Consider the following 12,731-nt stretch of genomic DNA (forward strand, 5'->3'; position numbering starts at 1 on the left):
CCCCTATACTGAGCCACTCCCCTGCTCTGCCCTACAGTGTTTTGTTTCAAGAATAAAGAGGACTGAACGGCTGAGAATCAAGGGTCAGTGCTATGTAGTTGGGGGAGAAAACAAAAAGAAACTAGCAATTCTGTACCTCAGGGTGGTCGGAAAAAAAAAGTTGGGGGAAGATCCTCAGCAGCTTTATCCTGAATGTTGCTACACGAGCTGAGAGTCATTCTCCCTGACATTCACCCACTCCTGGAGTGCAGATTTTGAGCAGTGCTAAGCAGTGAGGGTTTGGGTGGGGCTGGTAGGGAAAGATGCTATCTGTTGGGAGGGGGAGACTGAGAGGACAGCACAGCAGAAAGGGGCTGGAGTTGGGAAGAGGGCAAGACAGAGGTTGAGCAGTGATTCTTAGAGACTGGACTTTGCATATTAAACAGGGCTTTCTGGGTTCCAGAAGGTGAGGACTGAGAGTGAGAAGCAAATGGCAACTAAGCTGTGAATGCAAGCTCCAGGAGAGCTGGCCAGCAACCAGCCTAACTCTGGGAGACAGAGCTGAGGAAGAGAGAAAGAGAGAAATTGAGGCAAAAGAAAATAAAATAGAGAGGGAAGAGAAAGGGATGGGTGGTAAAACTCTCATATGATTTTGAGTCTCACAGAAAACCTGTGAAGCCAGTGGGCTGTAGACTGTTAATGGAGGCCCAGAGTTGGAAGTGACTTAAGGTCACACACTGAGTGGCAGAGGTAGCACTCCAAGTTGAGTGACCTGATTTCAAGATACAGATGAAAGAAGAGAGGGTGCATTTGAAACACTGACACATACCACATGTCCTACCTTTACTTTATAAACAGTAAGTAAATTTTTTACATAACCAGGGCTTAGCTTTTTAAGGGTCAAACCTGAAAAGTTTTAGCCACTATTGAAAAGCATTTCTGAAATGTTTTATATTTGTCCTAACCTTCTTTGAATACTGACTATAATTTACCCTCTGCTTGATATGAGGGATATAATGATGAAAATTGAGTCTATATTTATGTATTTCCAATTGAGAGATACTCCCAGGTTCTAAGGAGACAGGCAGATTTTATTGCTGTCACGCCTAATACGTTTGTGGCTTGAAATAGCTGTATGGCAGAATCAGCTGACTCAGCTCCTTCCCTCCCAGTCAGTTCTTCTTGAGTGTTGGCTTCTGGCCCCTGCCTACTCTTCTGATCATGTCATTCTCCTGATTAAAATCTTTTTAACGGCTCTCCACTGATTATAGCCATGGTTTTCAACCCAGCAGCACATTAAAATCACCTGGGGAGCTTTTAAAAGACTCCAAGTGCCCAGATGCCATCATCAATGATTTCAATTCAATTGTTTAGCTATGGGCCCTAGTTTATGGGGATTAACCAAAGTAGCATGGATTTGGGCTTCCCGCCAAGATGGAGTCACAGGGATTGGATTCATCCGCACCCTGCTTTCACCTGAAACTACTAAAAAGCCTGACAATATTTGAAACATTGATTTTGAAGATGTTGGAATGAGGCAATGAAGGGCTTTGATCCCTGAAAGATGAGAAACATAGTGAGACCTACAGTTGCCCCAGTTTACCACCTTGAGGGAATTCCCAGGCGATGATGCAGGAGGAGGAGTCCAGGGAGCCTGGAAGACTCTTTGAATTGAGAGGCTGGAGATGAGGGTCTAGGGAGACTGAAGTGGCTGCTGTGTTTTGGGCAGAGTATTAGAGCAGAGGAAGTACTGATCAGCACATGCATATGAGGGAACTATCTGAGGCCAAATTAAAAAAAACACCTACCTGAAAAGATTAATGGGGATAGTAGACAGAGTTCAAATGGGGTGGGTAATAGTTTGCACTATTCAGACTGGGAAATCTGGAAATTCATAGGACATTGTTAGAATATTCAGAAGCATATTGTCCCATTAATGGAAGTATTAGCCATGGACTAAATAAATGATGCTCTAGGCTTGCTTGACAAATATTCAAAGCAAGACCTGAAAGGACCAGAGTATATCCACAGAGCTTTTCTATGTCCCAGAACAAAGGTCAAGAATATTTACAAGAGTACAAAAATATTCTACACCCAACAAAGTAAAATTAACAATGTCTGGCATGCAATAAAAATTATCAGGCACGCCAAAAAATTGAGGAGAAAAATAAGTCAACTGAAACCAATCCCAAACTGATAAGAGATATTGGAGTTAGAAGATGAAGGAATTAAACAGTTATTGTATCTGCATTCCATATGTTCGATATGTTCCAGGAAAGATCGAGCATGTTAAATACACATATGAAAAAAGATAAAAAAGACTCATGTCTAACTTCTGGAGATGAAAACTATAATCACTAAGATAAAAATACACTGGGTGTTAATAATGGCAGATTAGATATTACAAGGAGAAAAGATTAGTGAACTTGAAGTCATATAATAGAAACTATCCAAATGAATCACAGAGAGAAAAAATATTGAAGAAAATGAACAGAGCATTGGTGAGCTGTGGTCCAACTTCGAATAGCCTAATATACATATGATTGGAGTTTCCAAAGCAGAGGAGAGAGAATGTGGGACAGAAAATAATATTTTAAGAAATAATGACGATGGTGCAGCAACTATGGAAAACAGTATGGATGGTCTACAAAAATTTAAAAATAGAATTACATATGACCCAGCAATCCAACTTCCAGGTGTATATCCAAAAGAATTACAAACAGGATCTCAAGGAGATATTAGCACACTGATGTTCATTGAGACATTATCCATAATATTCAAGAGGTGGAAGAAACTAAATGTCTGCCAACAGATGAATGCATAAAGAAAATGTGGTATATACATGCAATGGAATATTATTCAGCCTTAAAAAGAAGGAAATCCTGTTATATGCCATAACATGGATGAACTTTGAGGGAATTAAGTCACAAAAAGACAAATACTGCATGATTTTACTTATGTGAGGTTATCTGATGTAGTAGTCAAACTCTTAGAAACAGAAAATAGAATAGTGGTTGCAAGGCATGGGGAGAGAAAGAATAGGGGAATTTTTGTTCAATGGATATAGTTTCAGTTTCACAAGATGAAAATTCTAGAGATCTGTTACACAACAATGTGCATAAACCACTGTACTTATACTCAAAAATGGTTAACATGGCAAATTCTATGTGTTTTTGACTACAGCAAAAATAACTGTGGGGATGGTTGCATAACTGTGAATATACTAAAAATGATCGAATTGTACACTATAAATGAGGAAACTGTATGATATGTGGATTACATATCAATAACGCTGTAAAAAGTTCAGGATATTACACAGTAATGAGAGAGAATAAATAGTCCCACAACTACGTGCCATGTGATATAAACGAAGAAGCTCCATGCGAGAACACACCATACAAAATGAAGCAAACTGACCTCTGCTGTTAAAAGTAAGGAGGGTAGGGGTGCCTGGGTGGCTCGGTCAGTTAACTGTCAGACTTCAGCTCAGGTCATGATCTCATGGTTTGTGAGTTCGAGCCCCACATCAGGCTCTGTGCTGATAGCTCAGAGCCTGGAGCCTGCTTTGGATTCTGTGTCTCCCTCTCTCTCTCTCCCCCTCTTCCCTGTTTGCTCTCTATCTCGGTCTCTCAAAAATAAATAAAAATGTTAAATTTTTTTTTTTTTAAAGTAAGGAGGGTAGTTGCTTTAGGGGACTGTGGGGAGATTAGTGACTAGAAAGGGCCATGAGGGGCCTTTTGGATGCTGGTAATTTTCAAGTTCTTGTTCTGGGTGCTAGTTACATGTGTGTAAATTTTTGGCAAAAATACAATGACATACAGTATATGGATTTTTGTGTGTATGTTATACTTCCATAAAAAACGTTTTGAAAACTTGAAGGGAAAAGGAGAAATACAAGAATTTAAGGGGAAACCAAAAAAATTAAAAAGAGAATGACCCCAAAATTTCCAAAGTTAGTGAAAACTATAGACCTCATATCTAAAAGCTCAAAAAAAAAAACTTTACACACAGGAAACATAAGAAACAAGACATCAAGATATATCCTAATCAAATTGTTCAAAACCAGTAATAAAGAGAACACCATTAAGTGCAGTCAGAGGGAAAAAAAGACAAGTTATATACAGAGGAACAGCAACAACAACAAAACCAAAAAAAGAAAGGATAACAGCAGATGTCTCGTCACAAATAATGCAGGAGAGAGGATGGTGGGTCTACATCTCTAAAATACTGTTACTCTAAAATTCTATATTCAGCAAAAACAGTTCTTTAAAATAAAGGCAAAATAAAGTCTTTCTACCAGCAGTCCCACAGAATAAAAAATGTTAAAGGAAGGTGTTCGGGTAGGAGAATGACAGCAGATGGAAATATAGTTATAAAACAAAGGAATGAAGAGCAGGAATGGCTTTGTGGGTGTGTGACCTGTGAGATTACACAAGAGCCTGTTCTTCCAAGGAGTCTATGCTTGGCTTAATGTTCTGCTGTCATTGTGTTAAAAGTTTCAAATAAGTTTTGAACAACGGGTCCCCTATTTTCATATTTCACGGGACCCCCAAATTATGAAGAATTAATAATGGTCCTAATGAAGAGAATACTTTGCAGCCCATGAGATGAGAGTGGGGGAAAGGCTGGGATGCTGAGCTTGGCTTAGGTCATAGGTTCAGGTGTGGAATGTGGAAGGCTATAGGAAGCTCCTTTGGAGGAAATTAGGAATGTTTTGATTTTAATCAGAAGAGTGAATGAAATCTGGGTGGGGAAAAAACAACAGTTGTCCACTAAAATAACTTTTTTTACAGTAGACATTTCTAGATAGAACATGATTTTCTTTTTTGTACAGAGGTGGTTCATAAATGGTTATGATCAGAGGGTTTTAGTTCTTCATGAAATTCATTTGTTTGCTGAGTGCTCTCTTCAGGCCCAAATACCTTGTTTAGTTTCTCTCTCTCTCTCTCTCTCTCTCTCTCTCTCTCTCTCTCTCTCTGTGTGTGTGTGTGTGTGTTTTACTAATTCTGACATCAACACTTCAGTAGTGCCTATTCCATAATATTGACCCCAAGGCACTGCAAGTTTGTAAATTTACTTTGAATTCAAAACAAAAGCTATATTGCTTCCAGTGAAGTTTTAACATATAAGTGTATTCTACTGTAGTATAATTCAATCTGAGTGTAGAGCAAGGCTCTAAAGTTGAAAGCAGCATAATAGGTGCAGATATGCAAAATATGCTGAAAGGTAGTGGAGCCAATAATGCCAGAATAGCGCATCACCACCCCCAGGCCATATATGAAAGGGCTAAAAACCACTGGAACGGGGGTATTTATTTGGGAGACGATTATTCCTCTCATGTATGGAAGGGAAAAGGGTGCTTTTTCCAAAACTTGAGCCAAATGAGGGAAGCTTCCAGAGAATTCCTAGAAGAGCTTGCAGTTTAGATGCAGGGAGTAAGAGTAATAGAGTTCATGAGCTTTGTCCGATATGGACCTGATAAAGTCTGAAGCTAGCTGTCCTGAAGTCTTGTGAAGAGCAAGCTGTACTATATATGGGTGTAAGTGAAATATTAAATCCACAGAGAATTTGCAAAGTTTGTTCTACACTTGAATACTCATATCCAGTTATTTAGTTTAAAGCCTTTGGCTTTGATTAAAGTTGTTAACATTTGAAGTGTTTAATAATGTAGCCTCCCTGGTGTGGAAATATGAATATTTTTCTCATTGATTAATGTCCTATAGTGAAGACATAACCTTTTACTTAAAATAATTGGTTTGGAAATGGAATTATAACATTTATCTTCCCCTTACATCGCCTTCAATTTATGAATTTGCTGATTATTCTTCTTGGTTGGGAGTATAAATTACCATTTGCCTTTACCCAATACATGTACACAGACACAAACACACACACTCATACGATGCAAAAAAGACTTTCAAAGAGTAATTTAATTGCAGTTATAGAAATAAGGGTAGGATAGAAAGGAGTGAGAGTTTATAATGCTGATCATGAAATAAAAACATCAAAGTAAGTAATGAGTCTAAATTTGATACTGATGGGACTATATTTCTACAGTATTTAAAACAAATTAAGTCACCAAAGTAAAGATTTAACACAATATTAGAATATGAAATTTGAAAAATTCTTAGTATATCTCCAAGTGATTAGATTATCACGAAATTTCCCTGGAAAAGTAGAAATTAAATCAATAACGCTGCAACAAAAACAAAAACAAAACCCAAAACCAAAAAACTGAACAAACAAAAATCTGACAGTCCTAAATAAAAGCATGATGAAAGTACAGTTTCAGCAGCTACTACGCAAGAAGCAAATGATCTTCTAATCAAGTTACTGCTGTAAAAATAAGTCAAATGATTTTCAAGAGACACATATGGGTATTGCTACCTGAATTATTTTGATTCTACCCAAAGGTATTTAAAACACAACCACTGGGATAAAGGACCTGAATGTGAGACAGGAAACCATCAAAACCCTAGAGGAGAAAGCAGGAAAAGACCACTCTGACCTCAGCCGCAGCAATTTCTTACTTGACACATCTCCAAAGGCAAAGGAATTAAAGGCAAAATGAACTATTGGGACCTCATGAAGATAAAAAGCTTCTGCACAGCAAAGGAAACAATCAACAAAACTAAAAGGCAACCAACGGAATGGGAAAAGATATTTGCAAATGACATATCGGACAAAGGGCTAGTATCCAAAATCTATAAAGAGCTCACCAAACTCCACACCTGAAAAACAAATTATCCAGTGAAGAAATGGGCAGAAAACATGAATAGACATTTCTGTAAAGAAGACATCCGGATGGCCAACAGGCACATGAAAAGATGCTCAACGTCGCTCCTCATCAGGGAAATACAAATCAAAACCACACTCAGATATCACCTCACGCCAGTCAGAGTGGCCAAAATGAACAAATCAGGAGACTATAGATGCTGGAGAGGATGTGGAGAAACGGGAACCCTCTTGCACTGTTGGTGGGAATGCAAATTGGTGCAGCCACTCTGGAAAACAGTCTGGAGGTTCCTCAAAAAATTAAAAATAGACCTACCCTGTAACCCAGCAGTAGTACTGCTAGGAATTTACCCAAGGGCTACAGGAGTACTGATGCATAGGGGCACTTGTACCCCAATGTTTATAGCAGCACTCTCAACAATAGCCAAATTGTGGAAAGAGCCTAAATATCCATCAACTGATGAATGGATAAAGAAATTGTGGTTTATATACACAATGGAGTACTACGTGGCAATGAGAAAGAATGAAATATGGCCCTTTGCAACAACGTGGATGGCACTGGAGAGTGTGATGCTAAGTGAAATAAGCCATACAGAGAAAGACAGATACCATATGTTTTCACTCTTCTGTGGATCCTGAGAAACTTAACAGAAACCCATGGGGAAGGGGAAGGAAAAAAAAAAAGAGGTTAGAGTGGGAGAGAAAGCCAAAGCATAAGAGACTCTTAAAAACAGAACAAACTGAGGCTTGATGGGGGGTGGGAGGGAGAGGAGGGTGGGTGATGGGTATTGAGGAGGGCACCTTTTGGGATGAGCACTGGGTGTTGTATGGAAACCAATTTGGCAACAAATTTCATATATTAAAAAAAATTAAAAAAATTAAAAAAACCACAACCACTGTAGTTAGATTTTTAAAGCTATTCTTGTACTTCTGAGCAGAGAATTAAAAATGCTCTAAAGCTGAATTTTATTTATTCATTTTTTTGATGGGTACTTTTATCATTATCAATATTGTAGGGTATCATAAGCATGGGTTAGAATTATTTCCTTAGTAAATAATGATAAAGCCAACGGAAAGAAATGAATTACACGTTCTGCACTGAAATTCACACATTAATAAATTTAATTTTTAATTTTAATTTTTTTTTAGAGAGTGAGTGTACACATGAGCAGGGCAGGGGTAGAAGATTAGGGAGAGAGAAACTTAAGCAGGCTCCATGCCCATCACAGAGCCCTATGCAGGGCTTGATCTTACAACCCTTGAGATCATGACCTGAGCTGAAATCAAGAGTTGGACACTTAACCTCCTGAGGCGCCCCTACACATTAATAAATTGGGCAGTGTTAAAATTTATTTCATCTAACCAAATCTCTTTAGTAGGTACACAGTGGTAAAATAAGTTAATGTTGTTTTTCATAATTGCAATCCTTTTTTTTGTTTGGGAAATGGATCAATTTCATAATTATCCATACATATTTCATGGAGGAAATATGTAGTCCTTTTATCTACCCCTCCCCCCCCCCCCGCCATGTAGAGTTGTCGAGGTTATCAATAGCAGTAGGAACTGTTGTGTACACTTGGTAATACCTTGTGCAAGGCCTGAGTGACCTTCTGAGTAAAGAAAATTCATGTACTTATGCACTGTTAACGAGTTTTTAGCTCTCTTAACAAGCCTTTGGAGAAGACTATAATTCAAGGTAGAGATTTATCCCACTAGCATCTGCAGAGGGAACAATTTGCCTGACAATTGTCTCCATATATTCATAGAACATGAAAATATCAATACAAAAGTAAAAGTAGTATTAATGATGTTATTAATGATAGTAGCAGACACAGACAAAACAGAGCTATTAAACAGCTTCTGAATAGGAAGCATAGATTAGGTAATAAAAGGAAGAATTATTGGCATCTGCTCAATTCTCTAAGTCTAGACACACATGGGCCTGTAAAACCTTACGTCTTAAAAGTTTCTTTGTGCTTGATTCCCACTACTGAGAATGCTGATATTAAGAAATAGGAGTTCCACTACTCTCTCATCCCTATACTTTGGGTGGTGTTGTGACCAAAATCTTCTATAGATTATTCAAAAAACCTTGTTTTTCAAAGGCAATAATGCACTCTGCCAAAAGAAAGATCTTTGGGGTCTTTTTGAAAGATTACAATTTCAAATGTATTTGTAGTTTTCTTTTTTTTTTAATTTTTTTTTAATATTTATTTATTTTTGAGACAGAGAGAGACAGAGCATGAACGGGGAAGGGGCAGAGAGAGAGGGAGACACAGAATTGGAAGCAGGCTCCAGGCTCTGAGCCATCAGCCCAGAGCCTGACGCGGGGCTCGAACTCACAGACCGTGAGATCGTGACCTGAGCCGAAGTCGGACGCTCAACCGACTGAGCCACCCAGGCGCCCCTGTATTTGTAGTTTTCAAATCACAATTTTGTATAGTTTTCATTTTTTCATGGAAATACTTCAAATAAACTTACACTCACTGAGTTACTGTTTTCAAATATCAAGCAAAATACCATGTGGCATTGGAGGTTTAATCGATACGATTCAATGATGCTGAAGGTATTTGTAATTATAGCAGCAGCCAGTCTCCCCTCCCTTTCCTCTCCTCCCCTCCACCAACAGACCTCTGTATCAAAGACAGCCTACCCTTGCACTTTTCTCTTCACTTTATACACAACAATAGTTATTGAAGTCATTTGGTTTCCTTAAAATGAAACACTCATTACAAAGATTCAGGATGTGAATTTCTCTAAAAAGCTGTGCTCTAAATCAAAGTAACTGCACATTCTCTTCAGGCTAGAAAACCACAAATTATGGATACTTAATATAGAATTACTGGGCCCATATATTATATATGTGATTATTTTATATTTGGATGTCTTCCCTCATTATTTGGGATAAATTAAAGTCTTTAATTTGAGACCAAAGCTTTGTAAGCCAGAAGGCACACATTGTGACTTTCTTTCATTTGAAAACCCAACAACCCTGAACTATCAAATGAACTACCCTTGTAGCAGTACCAGTGAGCATAAAAATTTTGTTCTCTGATTTCCAAGTCTAAAGGTGCAGACCAATTTTTGTTTATAATAAAAATATCGATGGAATTAAATGACTTGCGTAGCCTCCTCATCAAGGGATGAACTTGCCCATATAGATGTCGTAAACTTTGAATTCTATCAGCTTAAGGAAAATACACCGGGTTGGTGTCAGATGCAGATGCACTCCAGGCCTAAAGAACTGGCCTCAAGAGGTAAGACACAGTGACTATGTTGTCCAATTCTGATACAATGCTTGTGACAGGCACTTGTCCCCAGATTGAAGTCAGACTGTATTACAGCAAATGTAACCAAAGGGAAAATACTTAAAGACTCTGTATGGGTGGAAAAGGCTATTATTCTGTCCCAGCTTAAGGTTGGCTGGTGTATGGGTGGTGGTGGATCAATCTCTGAGCCCTGACATCAAACCTGGGGCCTCAGAGCACCACTGACCCACAGTCATTGTAGCCATCCTCAAGGGACACAGTGATTGAACAAGGATGCCTAGGCTGCTGGCACTCCCAGCACTGGGAAAAGTGTGGTTCCAGCTCACATCTTAAATGTTAGCCCTGGCATTTGGATTTTGAGAGACTTATCAACCTGCTTCAGTGATCCTTGCTTCAAAGAAGACATTTTATAATAGAGTTCTATTGGAATCCCTTCTTTTCAATGAGGGATTACTGCTAATGCCAGTTAAGTGAGTGACTCATGTGCTATCTAAGTGTTTGTTCTTCAGTGGGGAACAACAGTATTCAGGAGACGATATATAGAGATATTTGTCAAGTTGTATCATTACCATTGACTAGAATGTCACTTAATTGGAAACATGTTTGTTTGATCTATGGAAGGTGCCCCTTTAACAAATGGCTAAGAGTAGTCATCAAATGAATATTGGATTCTCAGTGGAGAACTGAAATCTTCTTGATGCAACTAAAATGCAATACAGTTTCTGTTAGTTCCACTGTGTTGCCACACAGACTAAGAACAAAATTAATCAGAGGCTTTTAGTCAGACAATGGGTTTCTTCTGAAATAATGATAGCTTTTGTGAGGGAGTAAGGACAGAAAGCAAAGAGGAGCTGATGGCAAATTGGAAGAAGCAGCCAAGAATTTGTCCATTTAAAGTGATTTTTGGATTAAAGAATAGTTTTTAGTGGATGTTCTAGAAAAGATATTATTTTTAAAACAGACTTTTAAAAGCAAAGAATAATTAGTTACTTAGTTACTACAAATAACGATCATTTAAAATAATTAATGACATGAAATATGTGGAGACTGGACTTTTGGAGAGAAAGTGGTATAAACAGTAGAAAAAAATCTCTTTTGAATGATTAGGTATTTATATGCTTTATCTTTCAGTTTATGAGTGTTTTTCTTCAGTTTTAGAATATAAAATTTAAATCTAAGAAATTCTCTAAAAGATTAAATGATTTTTCACTGCCTTTAGCAAAGAAGTGTTCATGATGCCAAATATAATGTGAAGGCAGGATAATTACATGTTACCTCTTCATTTCTTTCATTCCTTGATGCCATGAGAAATAAAAGAGCAGTAAAAATGAAATGAGTAAAGTATCAGCATTAAAACTATTTATGCGGACCTCGTTGATCTCTTTGGGCTTGAATACATTTAAAGCAGAAGGCATATCTGCAAATTCTTGATGGATGTCCAAACAGCAACAAAGAAAGAAAAAATTACCCACCTACAACAGGAAGTTCATTTACAAAGGGTGAATGAGAAGGTGTCTTTAAGAGACCAACTTACGTTAATAAGTTCAACCTCCCAGATTTTTTTCAACAGGTCCATCGATGTGTAGCCATTAATTAGAAAGGCTTTGGTGTAGTCACCTAGTTCAATGGAATCCAGCCACTCAGCAACAGAAGTGGGATGATAGCCATCATGGCCAATGGGTCTCATCTGTAATTTAAAAAATCACATTAGGATTAGGTTACTTTGTGTTCTGTCAAACAATGGATTTTGCCACTTGGAAATTCATCTGATGTGAAGCAACAGATCTTTTTGGATAAGAAAATAAGGAAAACCAAAATACTTTACGCACAATTCTAAATCATTGATAATTTTCACGCTGAATTAGTTTTCAAAACTGCACCCAGAAATTTCTAATGTAGTTGCTATCTCCACTCCCTATTTGAGAAAACAAAATATGTCAAATTTCTGTTATAAACATTATTGACAGTCTGTTGGATGGAATTTAAAATCATGTCAGTTGAGCAGTATTAAATTCAATGCTGAAGGCACAAGAAACTGTGCTCCCAAAATGTAGATGATAATTCTCATATGTATAACATCAAAGCATGTGAAAATAATGCATGACTTAAACATCCAAAGGAATTCATGCTTATGCAAGACATGTATTGTAGGTAGTGCAAACACGCTGGAGAAACATACTGCCGTGTGAAGCAGTGAAGAAGAGGCTTTTGGGTGTTTAGAGACCATGTGTTCTGCATAGACTCTACAGTATGTTAGACATGAATAGAGAACTTGCTGGCAGACAGGTTCCTATTTTTTGTCAGCTATATACAGATTTTTTTTTTCTTTAGGAGAACAAAGAAGTGTGACAGCAGCATAATGTTTCTCAGTTTAAATTGGAGTGTGAAAGTAATTTAAGCAAGAGAAACTTCTGGGTTTAAAATTTTGTATGATTATTCTAGTCTTTTAGCTTTTATTTGGAATTTTAGTTGAATTTGTGGTTCTTGGATTTTGAAGTAACTCACTTCTAAGGCTTGGCGTTGCTCTGGATGCCATGCGGTGTATCTAATACTTCAGCTATTATGGACAGGTGGTGCTTCAGCAACCGGATGTGATCCTTCAGTGAAATTCATGATGGGAATAGCAAACTGGGCAAAATACATAGATTTTCCTCTCCCTTCAGATTCAAGGAGATAAATATTAATGGAAATCTAGATGATTCTGATTTGTTAGCAGAGAAAAGATTAGTCTGGTTGTCAGGGATTCAG

The 12,731-nt window shown here is 37.8% G+C and overlaps 1 protein-coding gene across 14 annotated transcripts in view; it reads right to left on the reverse strand.

Moving 5' to 3' along the window:
• ANKS1B (ankyrin repeat and sterile alpha motif domain containing 1B) overlaps positions 1-12,731 on the reverse strand; it is a 1,063,758-nt gene that overhangs the window by 274,178 nt on the left and 776,849 nt on the right. For all 14 annotated transcript variants that reach the window (XM_027071024.2, XM_027071022.2, XM_053226641.1 and 11 more), the window contains one exon: positions 11,518-11,670. In XM_027071024.2, the coding sequence (XP_026926825.1) occupies positions 11,518-11,670 (153 nt within the window). The remainder of the gene's footprint in view (positions 1-11,517; positions 11,671-12,731) is intronic.

Source organism: Acinonyx jubatus, chromosome B4, assembly GCF_027475565.1.
Source record: "Acinonyx jubatus isolate Ajub_Pintada_27869175 chromosome B4, VMU_Ajub_asm_v1.0, whole genome shotgun sequence".
In the NCBI taxonomy this organism is placed as follows: domain Eukaryota; kingdom Metazoa; phylum Chordata; class Mammalia; order Carnivora; family Felidae; genus Acinonyx; species Acinonyx jubatus.